General features: G+C 38.9%; 2 protein-coding genes across 2 annotated transcripts in view; both read right to left on the bottom strand.

Annotated features, from left to right (window-relative positions):
- Window positions 1–326: 326 nt before the first annotated feature.
- LOC140228614 (polycystin-2-like) overlaps window positions 327–20,809 on the bottom strand; it is a 36,120-nt gene continuing 15,637 nt past the window's right edge. Inside the window, exons 7-15 of the mRNA XM_072308857.1 lie at window positions 20,125–20,295; window positions 19,372–19,553; window positions 17,779–17,899; window positions 17,051–17,283; window positions 16,210–16,327; window positions 15,121–15,299; window positions 14,156–14,303; window positions 10,523–10,717; window positions 327–4,485 (exon numbers count right to left, since the gene is read on the bottom strand). Coding sequence (XP_072164958.1) covers window positions 4,456–4,485; window positions 10,523–10,717; window positions 14,156–14,303; window positions 15,121–15,299; window positions 16,210–16,327; window positions 17,051–17,283; window positions 17,779–17,899; window positions 19,372–19,553; window positions 20,125–20,295 — 1,377 coding nt within the window. The 3' untranslated portion in view covers window positions 327–4,455. The remainder of the gene's footprint in view (window positions 4,486–10,522; window positions 10,718–14,155; window positions 14,304–15,120; window positions 15,300–16,209; window positions 16,328–17,050; window positions 17,284–17,778; window positions 17,900–19,371; window positions 19,554–20,124; window positions 20,296–20,809) is intronic.
- LOC140228390 (uncharacterized) lies at window positions 5,986–10,038 on the bottom strand. The gene is made up of 4 exons (XM_072308610.1): window positions 10,030–10,038; window positions 9,184–9,258; window positions 7,217–7,567; window positions 5,986–6,060 (listed from the first exon to the last, which is right to left on the bottom strand). Exons 1-4 carry the CDS (start codon window positions 10,036–10,038, stop codon window positions 5,986–5,988), a joined length of 510 nt encoding a protein of 169 aa, XP_072164711.1.

Genomic DNA, 20,809 nt, shown 5'->3' with positions numbered 1-20,809 from the left:
ACTTCGTTATAACGGAGCACAATTCTTTTGTTTTTCTTTGTCTGTGGCGCTCAGAAAAGACTTCGTTATAACGGAAATTTCGCTATAACCGTGTTCGTTATAAGCGAATTTTGTACCATAGGCTTTAATGGTGATAATTTTGGGACCAGAAGATTTACTTCGTTATAACGAAATTTCGTTATAACCGTGTTCGTTGTAACGGGAGTGCACTGTATTAATAAAACTCATTCCAGAGTTGCTTCCTTTTGTCATGGGAGGGCAGAACATATTACCCCAATGTCTACTTGCATCAGGATCACCTCAATAAAAGAGACCATGACATGGTGTATTGGGATGCTACAACATATAATTTTATTCAGTGATATTCAAGGTTTTGTATAATGGCAGGATTGTATAGGCACACTTGTAGATATCAATGAAATCCTTATACAGAAATTTTGAAAGATCCTGGGTTATGCAGGCACTGTTACAGCATCAAAAGCAAGAGTAAAATAACTTGTAATATAAGTGAAATGCTTGTGATAAAATCAAGCACGAAAATTACAGACTATTGTCAATATATAATTAATACATTTTCGATGTAGTGGGACCAAGTTTGGGATAAACTCTTAACTTCTGTGCCATTTCTAGATCCAAAATTCACTGATATATTTTTTTAATTTTGTATTTTAGGACAAATTGCATTTCTAGGGTTTCATTTTCTTAGTAGGTAAGGACTAGCATAAATCAATATCAAATTCAGAAAGCATGCCATAGAAATAGAAAGAATTCAAAAGTGAGGTCAGCATCGGTGCTCTGAATGACGAAAAAAAAAAAATATTGATAAATTGATTAAATTCACATCTTAGTATAGTTTTGTTTGTGTGTCTGTAGGAGTTTCCTATCTTAATCTTGTTGGGTTTTTTTTGGGGGGGGGGGGTGGGAAGGGATAGGGGTTGTTGGGGTGAATGGGTTTAAAAAACATCTGTAGACTGAGCATAAATCATTACACATCTTGCATAGATATCATGGGGCTTGTATTTTTAGTATAAACAGGTCAAGTATTCAAAATGAGGGAGAAAGGCACTGGTATTTCAAGTTATCACATTTCGGTCAACTCTTGAGCAAGGATGAACATTAATTAATATTGTCAAGCACAAGAAGAAATGACACTCACATTTTGTTGTTTGAAATGTACTCTCACTTAGTTTTTGGCATCATATCACCTACTTGAACACTATTTTCAGCCATAGGGTAGTGTCAGCCTTCTTATTGAATTACTGTATGGTTCAAAAGTCATCAAGTCAGCCTGTGTCACTTAAAAAGTTAGGGAACACTCTGTATGAATTGGAGACGACGTGTCTACTTAGCATCATCGCGGGCAACATGTACTGGCATGGGACCAAATAGCACATCATTGTCTCCTAAGTCACAACCTTAACCGTGCCATTCTCAGCTACATGAATGTCATCTGAAAGACGCTGTAGTCGCGCTAGGCCATCCTACATTTGGGTAAATCCAGCTGATGACTGCATAACTGCCAACACATGCTCGACATAATGTTTCAACATTATAGATTTTGGATAAAGACTTCTTTTTTTTTTTCATTTGAACAAGCCAAGTGTCTTAGTGACTACCAGGTCAATAACACAGTCCAAATGCAGTTCAACCACAATCTAACTTTACATTGTAATCATAGTTTTGTTTGTCTATAAACAAAATTGGCAGTCAGCATCAGAGAAAAGCACACAAATGGCGGATACAAAAAAAGGGCAGGATTCTTTATCAAGGTGAAAATAAGACTGGAAAATGGCAGGATGAATAATATCTAACACCTTCAGTAGCACAGAATAATGATTTACAACCAGAGACGTAGAAAATAAATCAGAGCTGGGAGCTTTCACATCTATGAAACTATTTCCCAAATCGGGTGAACACCTCAACTTTTGTTTCTCACTCACAGAGATGACTCGTACATTGAAGTCATGTTCTCTTTACCAGCTGCTAATAAAATGGGAAAGTTAAACACAAAAACTGTGATCCATGAAAACTTACGTTTTGATAGGAGGTGAACACAATGGTGTGTATGTGTGAGAGTATGAAGTCAGTTGCTACTAGAGGGCAATCATTAAGTACGCAAAAGTTCACATAACATTCCTGAATACTATACATTGCACATCTGAGCTCTTCATTTGCTGTAGAATGAAGATTGTTACAATCAAGACATACACCTTACACTACGTGCCATTACAATATGTACAAATGCTTGCCAAAACTTTTGTTTCACTTGAAAAGACTGTCAGACCAGTGGTTGTATGTGTGTGTCAATTCAATGTGTTACGAAGTTTCGTTTGTGGCTGGTAGATTGATCGAATATCTCGTTCTCTGTCAACCTTGGATCAAAGATTCAATTTTCAAATTGGATTTGGAAAGTTATACAAGCACACAGTAATCTAGAACTGAACATCAATTCTTCACATTGTGTCCTACACTGTTTCTTACTTTCAGCAGATTTACAGTTTTACACCTCATACACTGCCTGTTTAAACTTGTAGAATTTCTGATCGCTACAATTACATTGCCTTTTAATAAACAAACTGTACAAATTTTACTGAAACAAAACAAGACCCACTTCAAAAATTTTTGGTTCTAATTTTGTTCACTTCCCTGTTTTTGCTCTAGCTCCAAGAATATTTCAAGTGTACTGAAACACAAGATGACTTATATGAATTACACACACAAAAAAGCCAAAAGGTGTTTGTACATTACCTCTCTGAAAATATACATTGATTGTCTGAAAAATTGTCTCCAAAAATTCATCCGAAGATGAAAAGAACTGTTTTTACTTTTGATCTCAAATGTTGATCAATTGCTCACCCCTATTCATCAAACTTTCACAGAGGCAATATTCACAATGTGCACAAATACATAGTTATACTCAAGAACCAATATTGAGCCTGTAACATTTACAAGAAGTAATGATAAGCCAATGAATCTTTAAATCATAACATGAATGTCTACCTCAGCACACTCTTAAGCTAAAGCTGATCTATAAGACTTACGGTATATTACAATTTCAAATAGTATTGCTCCTTTACACTGTAATTCTGTACGGATATAGCTGTGATTAACAACATGAAATCAAGTCTTTGAATTCCCTTGTAAGACATCTATATCTACAAATGCTCAAGTACAGAACAGCATTTATAAGGATTAGAACTATGGGAGTCATATTTGAGTTACAAAGAATGTATCTCGAACCTAAATCAAGTGCAGTGCCAGAATTTCAGAATTAAGTTCCTACCAGTGTTTTCTGATTTTTTTTTTCTGTAAATCCTTGATGACATTCAAAGTGTGATAAAACTATGGTCAGCTTTTTCTCACATTAATAAATGTGATGAATACGTACTATGTTACAGATTTTTTTATTTGTTTGCTTCTTGTTAAGAAAGGAAGAAAATCTGGAGATAAGTATGGAAGTAGAAATAATGTAAGGCTTAGTTTTAAAGACAGAACATTTACAGTCATAAATATATGTACATGTGAATTCCACACTTAACAAAGAGTAGTAAAAAGGAAGAAAGCTCTTAAATGCTTTGAATGGTTAGTTGGAATGTGCATGTTTTCTAGATAGAAGTCAACTTTCTTCACTATAACATAGAAGCACTTTGATACATATTGAGAAGCAGTAAAACAGACTGTCTTTTAACAGATCCACTACAAGTAGAGGCACTGCTTTGATGCCATGTTAAGGCTAGGAGCCAAAAGATTAAACACATCTACACTGACATGGAGGAAGAAAAGCAAATAGGAAGTCAGATACACAGACTTGAACAGGATTAATCATTTCAAATAACTTGGCACAAATAAAGGGAAAATAAGTTCATCAAAGATTTAATCTGTGAAAAATACTATGAACTTCCAAAATTGTAAGTAAAATGCAACAATACAATTGATTAAAATAACATGCAATACAAGTACACTTTTATCATACAATTTGGCTACACATTTATCTTAAATATATAATATATATTTTCTCTCTACAAGCAATAATAAATCTTCAAAAATGACAAATACCTCAAGTCAATTCAACATCCAACTGAACTATTAAAATAACAAGCCGCAAATTTAGAGGTAAATGAACAAGTAAGTGCTAAGCAAGTTTGAAGGCTGCTCTTATCAAGTATCTTACAGCTGTCTTTAGGTTGATTATCACTGTGGTGTAGAGTAAACACAAGTCTGGTATTACACAAATTCCCTGGTCTAGTACAGACTAGGATAGTGGTGATTATGGTGAATCCAGTTTGATCTTTACATCAGAATCTTGGTGAAGTGGGGGCGTGGTTTTTGGTGTCCATGGTTTGTTTTGTGGCTTCATGATGATCCGGAAATGTTGGCTTGGAGAATTTGTTTATCCGTGGATGCGGCTTTGCACGTGATGACCGGTGCAAGCGATGATGGAGCGCCTTTGCGCTCTTACACATTGCTTGTGTTGATATTGGCATCCTAGGGGGAAGGATACATTACGAGAATGTCACATTTGAATCATTTTTTAATCACACAAACATGAATGGAGCCCAGATATCATGTGGAATTTATCTTTCTCACATGTTCACTGAAACCATGTGCACGATCAATTTTTCAAAATGCTCTTTACATAGATAGGATGTATCAAATGGAAAACAGTGACACACAGTTCCTGTGATGGTGCCCTTCAATAGACACGCCCTTTCTTACACATACCCAGCACCTGAAAAAAGATGACATCTGTTATTTCAATGATGTAAACCAGACACATGGATTGAATATGAGCAAACAACATTCTGAGTGAATACAGTTTACTCAGCTGTGCAGCTGTGGAAAAAACATTATCACCTTTAATGTAAGAGAGAGACAGAATTGATACAAGGAAAAGTAGAAATTACGCGGTGCGTAATATATGTCCCCGCCGGAAGTAGCATTTTGTAGCAAAATGTACAATATAGGTCAAAAATCAAGGTCAAAGGTCAAAGAAGTCAAAGGTCAAAATTCTGTGTAGAAGTTTTGAAGCGCTCACCTAGTGCCATCACATAAAGCAAACAGAATCAAAATCGGGTAAGAAATGGCGAAGGAGTAGCATTTTGTAGCAAAATGTACAAAAAATGTAGGTCAAAAATTAAGGTCAAAGGTCAAAGAAGTCAAAGGTCAAAATTCTGTGTAGAAGTTTTGAAGCCCTCACCTAGTGCCATCACATAAAGCAAACAGAATCGAAATCGGGTAAGAAATGGCGAAGGAGTACAGCATTTTGTAGCAAAATGTACAAAACAGGTCAAAAATCAAGGTCAAAGGTCAAAGAAGTCAAAGGTCAAAATTCTGTGTAGAAGTTTTGAAGCCCTCACCTAGTGCCATCACATAAAGCAAACGGAATCGAAATCGGGTAAGAAATGGCGAAGGAGTAGCATTTTGTAGCAAAATGTACAATACAGGTCAAAAATCAAGGTCAAAGGTCAAAGAAGTCAAAGGTCAAAATTCTGTGTAGAAGTTTTGAAGCCCTCACCTAGTGCCATCACATAAAGCAAACGGAATCGAAATCGGGTTAGAAATGGTGAAGGAGTAGCATTTTGTAGCAAAATGTACAATATAGGTCAAAGGTCAAGGTCAAAGGTCACGACTGAAATTTTGTGTAGAAGTTTCAAAGCTCCCATGTAGTGCTATCATATAAAGCAAACAGAATCAAAATTGGCTCATAAATGACAGAGAAGTAGCAAATTGAAGATTTTGATCACACACGGACGCACACACGGACGGACACACGGACGGACAGACGGACGGACGGACACACGGACACACACACGTACGGAGCCCGTTTCATAGTCCCCTGCTCGAACTCATTCGGCGGGGACAAAAATTGATTATATACATGTAAACTTTGTTGCAAGTAACAGCAGAGTTGGAATACCAAGGGTACATGAAAGAACGACAATCTATAATTTCATTGGTTGGTCACAGCACGCCGACTTACACCGCCTAATCCTCGTCGCTTTCCTCTTCCTCCTCACTGGACGTGTACTCGGAGGCAGCCACTGAAGATGCACGAGACTCCTGGCAGAGGGCAGCATGCAAGGTGGGGAGGGTCAAAGGTCATGAGTTCAGTACATGGCACGTTTACAACTTGTAGCATCAGGAAAATGTCTCAATCAAAACTTTTGACACACACACACAAACACACACAACGTATGAACTGCACTGCAAAGTCCTTCACTGTGAGTAAACAATAAAAGCAATTAAATGGGGATCTTGCTGCCATGATGGGAATGATTGTACAAGGAATGCTGGAATGTATAATCTAATGGTTGGTATATCATTCTTTTCATGTATACATACAGTGACTAGACAGATTATGACATATGTCCAGAATCCCTGCGCTTGGTGGGTTAAGTTCAGTTATGAGCATGCATGCTCGTCACATTCTCAGTGTTAAATTACCGATATATTATCTGTGGGGTGGGGGTTGATCTCTCTCAAGTTTCATTAAAGGATCATCCAGATGTACAGTATCTCATAACTGCAAAATGAAGATAAAATAATCTATTTGCCAACTATCACAGTGCAAACACACAACACACAATAACAGAGACAAAAGTTATAGCTTAAAGAAGCAGAAAAAAGTTTAAACAGTTGTGCTGAGTAACACACAACATCAAACAGTCACAACAGTAATCAACACCATGTTGAAGATAGTGCAACCTGTGATTTGCAAAGGTCAAATGTTACAGCAAATCAGTACTGTGATGAATGTGTTGCTGTCCAGTTCACTGTTCTGAGAAACAAAGACCATGTGTTGACATGATCCTCCACAACACTGCTCTAAAAAAAAAAAAAAAAAAAAATCCAAACAAACAAACAAACAAACAAACAGATGAAGTTATGGAGGTTAGGGTCAAGAGAGGTGAAGTACTTGTATTGTGCTGGGGAAAAGAAACATGTAAAAACAGTCATTAGGGAAAGGAAACATTTAAAAACAATTAATTGTGATGCTACTAGGAGTACAAAGGTAAGAACTGACAACAGTTGGGACTTTTCAGCCCTCTGGGACACACTTTCAACTTTCAGAATCACACAGTGTAAAAGAGGTTACAGTATGAAGAAGCAAACATTGGTCTCTTCAGTTCTGTGCAATGGATAAAAATGTGTATTAGTGGTTGACTCCACAATGTGCAAGGGGACAAGCTCTCCTCACTGCAGAACAACCACTTACGAGGACGGAGGCATCCGACATGGCCGAATCGGCCCGCGGACTGAACTTGCGCGAGGCCACCGACTTGACGCGGGAAGTGGCTGTCGTGGAGCGGGAGACGTCGGAGGCCTGCGAGACGGAGCGGGCCTCGGAGGCCGCCCTCTCACTCAGCTGGGATACGGAGCGAGCCTCCGACGGGGCCCGCTCGCTGATCTGCGACACGGATCGGGCCATGGACGGGGCCTTGGATGCCTGAGAGGCAGCCCGCACTGTGGAGGCCTTAGAGACTGTGGAGGCCTTGGAGACTGTAGAGGCCTTGGAGACCGTGGAAGCTACACTAGGACTGCGAGGAGAGGTTTCAGGCTCCGCATTCTGGCGTTTGGTAGGAAGGTAAACATTGATATTGCATCATCATGTTGGGTCACATAGTTGTGTTCAAGTAGAAAACGGTGAAAACTAAAGGGACATTGAAACAGAGTCACTTGTTGAGTGAGAGTCAGGAAATTTTCAGTTAAAATTGAAAACCAGCTTTTGCAGTGTGAAATTGAAGTAATCTTTAAATTCTTCCTAATTTCTTGGAATGCCAATAACATCTTTCACTCACCTTTGGAGAGTATGAGCATATGAATGTGTTGTGTACATATAAAACCATTTGCACGTACATGAATGTTATATCAAGATATGTATAATTCCAGCTAGCATTGCTGGTATCAATCTGGTCCTTTTCTATGGATCTCAATGATGATTTGCTCAGGGGAGGGGTTAGAATCTTTCAGACATCTTGTAGTGGCTTACAGGTTCTACATTGTATATCTCTTTCTCCCTCTTTTCATCTTATCTATAGCTGTCAAGGCCATACTATGACTATACTTGTCATAAAATACCACAATATTGTTTAGGAGTTGTCATTTCCTTTCTAAAAGTGCATTAACCTTCCTTGTTTGGGACAGCTAAGAGCACGTCCATGAGTGATTGTACCTTTAAATGAGTACCGGTAGTGCCTGAATACAGAGAGAACTAATGGCAAAGATATCTCATCAGTGACCTATGTCATGTCATAAAGCATATTTCTCTTTCCACACTTTCAAGGCAAAACAAGTGGGGGAGGGGGGAAGGGGAGGGTTTCACAGCAAATCAATACAATGTCATAAAAAAGGGTAAATTATTGATCACACACTTTGTCATGTTGACAGTTGTAGTGAATTATACGGAGGCTGCTCATTCAACACCCTAAGCAAGCTAGGCAACCGTCAATCTCTCTAAGTTGTTGAATGAAGAATGATATTGCGATAGCAGTTTTCTCTAATTCTGATGCACCTAGACAAAAGCAGTTAGTCTCACATCAAAACACAATCAAACAGCACCAAACAATCACAACGGAATGCTCCATGTTACAAACTAACAGTCTGGCATTGTGAAGGAACAATGTAACAGTCTACCTGCCTCCATCTCAAACAACAATAATCTAATCCAATCATACCTCTTTAAAGGTAGCCTTTTTTAATGTGATACCACCGACATCATGTGCAACAGTAACTGCCAATGGGATTGGCAGAGTACAGAATCATTCAAATAGGATGAAGATTCTGTATTGCTGCTGGGGTGACAAAAGCTTGTATCTCCAATTTTGGTGAAAATCACTATTTATGGATTTATCATCACATAATTAGTCAAGTGATGTCCAGTTTAAATCTTTGCTGTCTTACTGCAAAAATGAAGCAACCATGGCATGTCAAGGGAAAGGTGATTACAACTGTGAGAGTGCTTTGGCTGCCATGTTTTCTTGCTTTTCCTGAACATTTGATTTTTTGTTTTTTGTTTTTTGGAAATACTCTACAAGGTTTTGTTGCCCAACAGTGACAAACTTTAAGGAAACACTGGAGGTAGGGAAGTGATTGGAGAATTGTTTATGACTGTGTGCAGGTCACAGCAGGGTTGTGGGTGTTAGTTGGACGTGCTAAAATCTCCCACAGGACTTCTCTACTCACAGCCACAGCGAGATCCACCTGGGTGGCGGAACGCTGGGACGCCGCCGATCCAGCGCGACTGGCCCGGCTAGTCGCCTTGAGGGATGCATGGAGGGGGGGAGGGGGTGTGTCAATACATAGAAAGTCAGTACAATATCGCTGATGCAGTAAACAGGCAAGCTAGAGAAACTGATTGATATCAGAAGGAACAAGATTGTATTTAACTATGTCGAATGAGGACCATCCTCCTGATTTTGTTATTGAAAAAAAAGTAAACAGAGCTTGAGGATAGGCCAACTGCCCATCGAAATCAGACAACTTTCATGGTATCTCAACCAGCTTTCAGCATAAGAAATATGCAAATTATCACTCTCTCTCTCTCTCTCTCTCTCTCATTACATATTTAGAGAGAAGAGAGAAAAACTTGATGCCAAGGAAGATCCATACCTGTGCATATCAGTAGACAGAAGAACATGGAAATGGAAACAAAAGAGTTAATATATGGCTGGATATGAAAAAGAATATCAAGTACTATCACACAATTTGTTATGATCAAAGCTGATACACATGATGGACTGTTAATAGTTAATGCTCGCCATGACTGCTGGATACACACCTGTTGATTGTAATGTCGAAAAGAGTATACAGTGTCTTAAGGTATCTCATGACCATCGAAAGGATTAGAAACATCAAAGCATAACTTTTCAATGATTCTAGAAATGTATGAATGTAGTGAGAATGACAAATGATAAAAAGATGGCAACAAAACAATAAAATGGATCTGAAACAGTGATCAGTACAATGTGTTATTGATGATGATCCAACACACTGTGCCGAAATAGCTGAGCAGTGTCCATAGATCCATACCTTGGACATTCTGTCTGTACTTGATCTTTCAGAAACTTCTTCAATGGTCTTTGCATGAGTAAGTGAGTAAATGAGGACATTTCATATCACATATATCTACTTTCCAGTTGCACAAAATACCACAGGAACGAAGACAATAGAATCAATACAGCTGCAGTCTGATATATATATACATGATACACATCCCCACTCCTTAACTTATCAATATCTACAACTTTGATATTACTTGGCAGGCTAGAATAACCACAGTGACATCTTAAAGAGCATCTGGCTTTCATGACCGTAATATATTGCACTACCTAATCCTCTCGATAAACATGCATTAAGCTTTTTGACTGTAAAATCCTCATAGAATAGTAGTGGAATCTGACTTTGTTTTGGTTATTTTTACTGCCAGATTGATGGACAAAATATTGGACTGAAAACTAAGCATCATGTAGTCCAGGCTCCCAGTTTGACTGGGAGTACTGGGAGATCTTTAGTCAAAACCTACCCCAAGGTTGACCTGCCGGGATCCAGCACTGGGTGGCCGGGACCTCTGGGTGCTGAGGGGCCGGTTACTGGCCGAGCTGCCGGCCCGGCGGCTGGCCTGGGAGAGGGACACCTCTGAGTCCCAACGCTCCAGCTCCTCACGAACCAACTTCTCCATCTTCTCACGCTTGTCCACATTTTCACCGCCCTGCTCGTCCTGTTGAAGGGGTGGAGAGGGGGCAAGGAGAATAAGAATATCAATATTTTGGACACCTGACATCTCCTCATTTATCACTGTTAACTCTTTACGTGCCATGGTGGAAACCCCCTGTGTGCCACATTATTCTGAGACACGAAGGTAGTCATGCTTTGAGAAAGAATTCTGTTTTTCCAATTTGTATAACTTCTACAAATTTCTGTTAAGCTGGACATAATAGTGAGCAAAGTTAGAGAGGAATGCCAAACTTAGCTTCCATATACAATGTACAACAATTCTATTTTCAATTTTTCTTTTGAATTACCAGTTGCTACATTACTGTAAAGGCATGACTTTTGCACATAAAATAGTGACAGAAACTTAGAATGTACACGCAAATCTAGTTGGGAACACCGCTTGATAGTCACTCACCACATAGAATGCAAGCCATATGTGAGAAGAACAAAAGCGCGAGAAACGCTTTGATTGTACCGCGGGATTAGCGATTTATCGATCGGTTTTGGCGGCTTTGTTTGTTGAGCAGAATATGCGAAGTTGGCACGCCGTCGACTGAGCCGGACGTGCGAACATGGCACATAAAGAGTTAATGTCAGTCAGAAACAAAACAAACACAATATACTTAATCATGACTTTATTCCCCATCGCATACAGATTTTCCATCGATCACAGGATATCAGCTCTTGAGGTATATCAGCATTTAATGATAAAATTTTAATTGACACGCCTTTGTGTACCACTGTGTTTTTGACCTGTGTATGTATCATTTAAGTTTATAGACCCACTACACCACCATTCATATTTTAGACCAAACATTCCACATATCAAAACTTGAATGTACATATACCGGTAATAAAATACCAATGTGGATGATATTATGTAAAAGACAATATTCCTTGAGTTTAACGCACAAAGACAACAATTTGATATTTGACATTAAATCAGACCCAGAGTCACAGACCTTCAATCTGTTTGAGAAAATGTTATCTCTTTTTAGAAGGCTGGGAAAGAGATTTACAATCACAACAACAAAGAGAAGTGATCAGTTCAGTTTATCTCTACTACTAAGTATGATAACTGTCCACACCATGTCTTTATCTCCCTTGGTACGAGGGTATATGAAAATGATAATCAGTAAGTCACACAGGGGATTAAATCTTACATTTGACAGGTTAGAAATAAATTGGTTCATATTGTGTAAAAGCATATACAAAAACCTGCTCAAAAACAATTTTAATTTGTGCTGCAAGAAGACCACAAGTAACTTTTATTATCGTTTTCCAAAATTAAAATAAGGGGATTAGGCAATATTCATTAAAACACAGAGTGAAACCTGAAGTGGCTTTTAACTGTGCATAGAGTCAAGCACAGACTGATATGTCATGTGTATTTTGTGTTGTTAATAACATCAAGGAGTATAGAGACAAGGGGTGAATGAAATGCTCTAAAATGTGCTCATAATGAAACATTCCTGCAGATTTTACATGGGCTGTATGACTACATGCAGGGCATCATCATTTTTTTTTTTTTCACTGGTAGCCCTAAAATTTATTTCAGCTTTCTTCCTCTACCCATACAACACTTCCAAGTTGATTTTTGTTTGTATCATACATTGCACACTGTATGTCATCAGAAAATTTTCCAAAATCATTGTGATTTTGACATTAAAATAGAGTTGCCTTTCAGGGCAGGTAGATAAAGGGTATGTGATACCACAGTGGTCTTTGTGAGAATGTTCATGGTACAATTCCTCCACACTTTAACAGTTGTCACTTGACGACTTGCAAACACGTACATCCAACTCACACAGAACACCCAATAATCAATCGTTGACATTTCAATTAATTTCATCTCCTCAAATACTCAGGTCTGCAGGTGCAAATGAAAGAGCAAACATATGTGTCTAATTGATGTGGCCATGGCTAAAGAATGACAAGTTTTTCATGTATGAACACCTCTGAACGCACACACAGAATAGTGCAAACACTAGAGCAAATGTATGTGTCTCTTTGATGTGGCCATGGATAAAGAAAGACGTTTCTGAAGTGTGAAACACCTTCGAATGCACACACAGAATGGTGCAAAGCTAGTCAGCTCCAGCCAGCTGACATTGTTAGTAAGCTTATAACACAGCACGTTCACACAGTTGGGGTTAGTTACGCTACCTCGTCCTCATCCGCCTCACTGTACTGAGAGGCCGACGAGCCTGAGCGGGGTGGGACAATGCCCGTGGCCTGTTTGTAGGCCATCTTGACCTCTCTCTCCTGACCATGGGTCAGTTTGGCATGCAATAGATGATAGATAGATGGAAAGATGGGGGATGGAGGGACAGAAGAGTGGATTGATGAATAGATGAAGAGCGTATCGTTGATGAATCAAAACATACAGTATTTTGCTATTGCTCTATAGATTTCTTGAGCTGCTTCCAAAGAAATATCTTGCACAAAGTTTTACAATGTAATCATTGTCTCATGTAAGGTAAAAATTCATGAAAGGGGGGTAATAAACACACAAATATGTAGCAAGCAATGTCATGTGTGATAAAATATTAGTTTTGCATGGATGAACACTAATGAATTGTCATACACTTTTATTCATTCTATATATTGTGTCAAATAACTAAATGTTAACTGTTTTCACAGCTGACATAAACGGATCATTACAATTCTTGTATACAATATGGGATAACAATTCAGCAGCACAACTCCGTGTTAGATAGTCCATGCTATAGCTATCTTGTATCCTCTGTATCATGGGGCATTTTATCAAGGCATATCAATGCAAGAAACTGCTGGTATAGTACCTTTATTGTTTAAATCAATGGTTCAAATTCATATATTTTACCACACTTATCACTAGGTGACATGATTATGTGTGAAGATGAACCAACAAAAATCCTAAACATCTGAGCACAAAGGTACAAGGACATGATTTCATGAGCTAGACTATCATTGATGTGAGCTTTATTGAAATGTCTTTGTTTTTCTGTTATTGTATTGCTTTGATTTACATACATTCCATACATTCCATGCTGGTGAACATTGGTACACGCGAAATGTTACACCCTTTGTGAATGCAATTGTACATAATAATTACAAATACCGTACATACTTTGTTTCTTGTTTTGTTTGCTTTTACTTTATATGTCTTTGTACATTGTATTCACCGCTTCTTTGAAAAGCAGGTCTGCTGGATATCAGCAGAATTGAACAGAATATCCCTGTTAAAGGACGTTGGGAATGAATAACTGAAAATGAACAATTTCAAGCAAATCTGCCTCAAATACTCATGTAAGTAATTTTTCGCACACTGCCGGGATGGTGAATTTCACATCTTTAATTCTGTGGAATCAAAATATGACCGAGCATTACATATAGCAGGGAAAAATATTTGCTTTTATTTTTGCGCTAGTTGCCTTGAGAGGGGGGAAAGGGGACTCACCTCAGTGATACTATCCAGCAGCTTGCCCATGGTCTCACGACGCTTCAGCTTGGCTCTCTCCATGGCCTCCAGCTTGACGAGGACAGCATCGATCTTGGAGACGATGCTGCCGATGGAGTGCTCCATGCGGTCCACGCGGCGAGACAAGCTGTAAGGGGGACAGAGAGAGTGAGATCGATCTCATCGAGTCTTTCTCTGACAGACAAGTGCATTCATGGTACAGGATGTGACAGAATGGCAGTTCCTTTCTACAACTGCCAGAATACTGTAAAACATGATATTTTAGCGACATAAAATTTTTGTGAATTGGAGCTGACGGCCTTTCACACGGCATGAAATTTTCGCAAAGTGCCTCTGGCATTCAATGCATATAGTGTAGACAACAGCCTTTGTGTGCATTTTAATTTTGCGAATTTTGGCTCTCACGAAATTTGTGAAATTAAAATGCACGCACACATTCCTCATTTTACAGTATGCATAAAGCAGCACTGACTATGTGGGAGACGTAACTTGCCCAAGTTTTGCCTAAACAGATATCTAAGATGCACACGTCAGGGTAAGTCTGCCATATATATTCCTAGTACTAGCACACTTCCAATACTTGCATACTCTTAAAGCCAATATGCTCCTGATGTTTATTTACTCCCACTACGTATAAACTCATAATACATCCAGAGCTACAGACAGAGTAGATAGTTACACCTTGGCACATTACTTAGTAAAGATCTAAAAGTGAGGAACTACTCACATAGTGTCACAAGCTCATTTTCAATGTAAGAGAAGGCATCCTCATTCACTGGCTACATCCAAAGATACATTCAACAAGTCGAGATAAAACATTGCTTTGCATTCAGCAAATTGAAGGAGGGTTTGACAAGAATAACGCTTTCATTATTCTAATAGGATGGTATGGCTCCAGCATGCTCGCATGTGCAGTGATCCCATCAGCATGATAAGGTACTCACACGACAAATTCCTCGTAGGCAACACCGCCACCGCCGCCGCCACCGCGACGACGTCCTCCTCCCTCCTCATCGTCCTCATCACTGCCCTCACCGTCGAAGCTGGCACGGCTGCGGGCCGTCATCGGGCGGCGGCTGGCCTTGGCTTCCTCCAACTCGGCCAGCTGGTTGTTCAGGTCGGTCTGGGGGGGAATGGTCCAAAGAGAACATGACGCATTACACATGACCTAACACTTTGAGAGGAAACCTATTCATCTGCTTGCCTAGGGGAACTAAAACACACTGTCATGTCAGAAACGATAGGTACTCGTCTGTTGCGATATACTGCAAATGCAGAAACAGAACGGAGCATTCATCCATATTCATATATGGCAATGTTAAAATAACTTTCTGCCTCATCTGTGAATTGGATGAAAACATACAAGTATCAAAAGTAATTGCGAAGTGCGGATTTAAGAATGTTTTTGACCCATTTAGCGCAAAAATTCAATCGCACAAAAACAAAGCCATAAACAACAGATGCAAGGGCCCCTGCCAAAATGTCAAACTGGGTAGGTGGGAAAAATATATCTTGTAAAGTAATGCACGAGCGACTGGTGATCAGTTCTGATGTGCTATACTTATCAGAATTTTCAAAATTCAGCACAAGAACTGATCACCAGTCGCTCGTAAGTCATTCGTAACTTTACGGACAGCTTTATGAAACACCCCCCTGGTGTTCCAAGGGGTCCAGGGGTGTTGTGAGAACTTGGAGTGGACCTCTTCATCAGGTATATGCACCCTGCCCTTTGCAATGAATGAATGAAGCAGGATCTTTTACGTGCAAGATTTGTGACTCTCTCACACACAGGACCTCCATTTTATGTCCCATCCGAGGGACAGAGTGTTTTGCATCTACTAGAGGGGACACCATGATATTAAACTCAAAACATTGCTAAACTATGAATCATTTGGTTTTGATATCACACCTGCACCCGAGCGGCTCGACTGGAAGGCAGATACGTTACTGACTGAGTGACATCGCCGCTCACAAGTTTTTTGATATTTCAAATGACAGGCCATTAGGTTGGTGTTTGTCAATTTGTGCATTACCTTCTGACCCTCCAGGTCGGCAGCCATCTTCATCTGCTCCTCGGCATCCAAGACACGATCACCGTCGACGTCGTATTTGGCAAAGACAGCCTCAATCTCAGCATCGGCGTGGCCACGGCTGGATAGGTGAAATACTCATGGTTAGCCTTCCAACTAACTGCTAGAACACATTCACTCATGTGTCGTTGATATCAGATATGCAATTTATAATATTGAATATAAAAAAAAATATCAACTTCTTGTGTGTTGATTTGGTGAGTGAAGTATTGGTGAGTTTTGGGTGGGCAGGGCATCACTGGACACAGAAATTCTATGTACATGGCTGCAAACTCTTCACTGGCTATCTACAAACTTCTTGGGATGTGTTATTGACAAACTATTAAAATAAAATATTTTACATGATCATCAAAAATTCTGGAGAGAAAGGAGATACATATGAGACATAACTCAAAAGTAAAATCCTCATAACTGTCTTATGGAATTTGTTGATCTCTTATAACCATTGCAATTAGTTTGCAATATTTTTGCATGGTGTGTGTAAATAACACAATCATGTCTTTTGTCAAATATTTGTTATTCTTTCTGTCTTTTGTTGTTGTTGCTGTTGTTGAGGCTTGTTGTATCCTTCTTATTGATGTGTAAAAATCAAATAAGATTAAGCCTGCACCATTTCAGTTCTTGTGGCATATAATTTTAGCACTGTTTGTGTCAACAACACAATTTTGCCTTTGGCCATGTTTAACTCCATGTCTCTGTATTGGGTTTCTTGTCCCCTTCCTAATGATGTAATGGAATCTAATAAGACAAAATTGATGTGTGTAAACTAAGCCTTGGGCTGTACCATTTCAATTCATGTCGCCACTCGTCGAAGTCAAGGTGCTGGTCAGCGTTGTGGTCAGCGTGGGCCAGCGCTTCCTGGATGTCGGCGATCTTGTCCCGCTTGAAGTTCAGCTTGCCCACCATCTTCTCGTAGCCCTTCTTGAAGTAGTCGGTCAGCTCAAACTCCGACTTCTGGTTGGCGATGTCGGCCTTGACCTCACTGTAGGTGTCGTTGATGATGGCCAAGAACATGTTCTGGGAGGAAAAAAAAAACAGAAACGAAAACAATGAATGTTACAGCAAAATTAGTTTGAAGTGACTTTGTCTTACTTTTTTTGTGTCTGTTTGTATGCATCCGATTATCCACATTCAAATTAATGAATTATTGCTTGGAGCTGTTTTTATCGCAACTGATCTGATTAGCAAATAGTCCTTTGTTGATGTAAATGAGCACCACTTATTATTCAGTGTTTTAGTAGAAGCCATAATACTCCGGTTGCACTTGAACCACCAATCTCTAGATTACTAGACAGGTGTCGCATTCACTAGACTAACGAGCAATACTGAGGAAAGATCTCTATTGTCCCTGTCATATAAAAGCATTTTATTTATTACTTCTTTTGACAAATAAAAAAGGCACCAACCCATATAATCATTATTTTACTGATTTCACATTTGCTTTGGTTCCAAGTTTCCTCAAATACACTAGAATGCCAAGCAGTCATGCCTGAGTGATGGTAGTAAACTCACCAGCAGAACGAAGAAGACCACGAACACGTAAGTGAGGAAGAAGAGCGGACCCATGACTCGGTGAGCCGCCTCCAGTTCATGGAAGTTGAAGTCTCCAAGGACAATACGCAGAAGGGTGTAGCTATGATACGGTGAGGAGGGAAGAAATGTCATGAATATGTAAATGCATCCTTCAAGCTTTGTGAAGAACACTAATGAGAGCACAGGACTTACAGGAAATACTGCTTGATTTGATATCAATATTGCCTGGAGAAAATTATTTTCCATTGGGCTCCATTTATTTTTTCCCTTAAAAAAAACAATAACAGAGGAATTGTGCTGATCCTTAATGACAATATGATCTGTAACTCTTAAAGGACAAGTTCACCTTCATAAACATAAGGATTGAGAGAATGTAGCAATATTAGTAGAACACATCATTGAAAGTTTGAGGAAAATCGGACAATCCATTCAAAAGTTATGAATTTTTGAAGTTTTTGTGCAGTAACCGCTGGATGAGAAGACTACTGCAGTGTGTGAATAACTTAGATGTTACACGCGTACAACAACATAAGCAAAATATAAAGAGAATTTCAAAAAATTTCATCTTTTGAAAAAAGTACACATTCCCCCGACTTGTTACCGACAAATGTTATGGGTAATATCATTCCCCCTGCCTTTAGAAAGAGGCAAGTCAAGTGCTCTTTTATTATGCGAAAAAAATGAAAATATGTTGAATTTTCTTTACATTTTCTTTATACTGTTGTACGCATATGACTCACAAGCTGTAGTAGTCTCCTCATCCAGCAGTTCCAACAAAAAAATTTTAAAAATTCATAACTTTTGCATCGATTGTCCAATTTTCCTCAAACTTTCACTGATGTGTTCTACTAATATTGTTCAATTCTCTCAATCCTTATGTTTATGAAGGTGAACTTGTCCTTTAACAAAGAACATAAATATCAGCCCTAGTATTTTCCGTACTTTATTTTGTCTTTTCATGGTGAACAATACAATCATGTGCTCCAGTCTAGAGTGAGACATATAGTTATGTAGGCATTATTTTATAAAAAGTTATCCCACTCGAAAATAAACCCTTTCCTCTGAGGACAAAGCTACATCTCAATGCTTTTAAGGACTTTGAATCTCAAAAATGTGTCTGTGAGCCTCCCAAAATATCAGCTCTAAGTTAAAGGGATGGTACAGTTTTGGTGGAGATGGAGCTTCAGGTTTCCAACTTCCAACATCCACCATTTAGAGATAATGAGAAACCTCTTATAAAACATGAAAGAGCATATAATTCTAAGAGGAATTCACAGTTTATTTGATGAAAATTGGTGAGGAAATGGCTGAGATATCCAAAACAGTTATTCTAACAAAAGGTGGATTTACCTATTATCAGGATCGCTTTGTTTTACTTTGTTTTTAGATATCTCAGCAATTTCAAAACGGATTTTAATCAAATGAACTTTGAATTCCTCTATAATTGTACGCTCTTAAACATTTCATAAAGTGATTTTCTTGCAAAAGAAAGTATCTTGCAAAAAGTCAAAGGCTGAATCCTCATCTCAACCAATACTATACTATCCCTTTAAACAAAATAGTTCTGCTTACATGCAGGACCCAATGTCGCTGAAATCCTTGATCTGAGTGCCAAAGATAAGGTAGCCCAGCTGGGCATAGGCCAAGAAGATGATGAGGAACATGACGGTGAATCCTCCCACGTCCTTGGCACAGCGGGACAGGGTGGAGGACAGCTGGGTCATGGTCTTGTTGAAGCTGATGTACTTGAAGGTCTGAGGTTACAAGCACGGAGGGAGGAGGCAGGAATTAACCATCAGTCTATGAACACATATCAATCAAACTACAGGGGCTTATAGGCCATGCTTAGTTTCAATCATGGTTACTTTGTCTTTCTTTCTTTTTGATATGTCAGTCATGGTTACCTGACTAGACAATTAAGACAAGTTCATACCTCAATATCAACAACACTTACAAATGGAGAAACAGTTTGATATATGTCATGACTCATTGGCAAAACTGTAGTTGTACATTTCTACATATCTGAAATGTCTTGATTTGTGTATACAAGACAAGAGGAAAGGGAAATGCACATTCTCGCTGGATACTACATGTAAATCTTCCAACACAAATGTACAAATGTGGCTATAAAGCAGTTATCAGGTTAAGTTTGGGATTCTTGTCACTCCACTGATACATTAACAACAGAAATTTGATAATTGTAATGTCATTCTTCTAGCCTATCATGAAAACACAACAGGTTTTGATACTGCCGTTTGTTCCAGCAAAGCATGCTGGAAAATGATAGGGTGGGACTGATGGGAGATGGTAAAAGCGAATAAATACCTTGATCCATGCTAAGAACACATTGACAGCTATGATGTTGTTGAAGAGATCCTGCCAGTAGCCCAGGATCTCAAAGTCGGGGTAGATGTTGGGCTGGTCGAGGAGGTCCTGTATGAGGTTACCGACAGTCAGGGTCCGGTAGCAGCTGAACGCCACACAGACAATGGAAATCTGGGAAGAAATGATGACAAAGACACCTAATCTTTACAATTTTAGTCTATGAGTCTTTTGATCAATCTTTGCTTTGAGTGCCTGAATAGAACAAACAAACACAAGAAAATAATGAAGTAGGACTGAATTACCACATGTCCTACTACTAACATTTATGTGCCATGATGCAGCATGTACGTCTGAGTAATCAATACCGTTATCACTAGAAGAGAATATTTTCAAACATAAAGTCAAAGCGGGTCAGTGCAAATTTTCACAGCACTTTCATTATGGAGTCAAGCACTAATAATGTTGCAATTTAAACTCACACGTTGAAATGAGTGCTGAGGTACCTATCACCACTGATAGCATGACATATAAAATCTACGTAAATTTATTTACTACAATACAGCATTCATGATGGATTGATGTCTTCAACTGATACATTAAAACCTGACAACTTTCCATCACTTTCTATCCACAAAATTGAACACTCTCTCACACACACACACACACAAATGACAACCTCAAAATT

This window comes from Diadema setosum, chromosome 5, assembly GCF_964275005.1.
Source record: "Diadema setosum chromosome 5, eeDiaSeto1, whole genome shotgun sequence".
NCBI lineage: Eukaryota > Metazoa > Echinodermata > Echinoidea > Diadematoida > Diadematidae > Diadema > Diadema setosum.
This window is presented reverse-complemented; position numbering and strand designations above follow the sequence as displayed.

Coding starts and splice junctions, on each gene's coding strand:
- LOC140228390 (XM_072308610.1), bottom strand. Junction 7,568..9,183: donor AGGTGGATCTCGCTGTGGCT/GTGAGTAGAGAA, acceptor ACCAAACGCCAG/AATGCGGAGCCTGAAACCTC. Junction 6,061..7,216: donor TGTCGGATGCCTCCGTCCTC/GTAAGTGGTTGT, acceptor GCCCTCTGCCAG/GAGTCTCGTGCATCTTCAGT.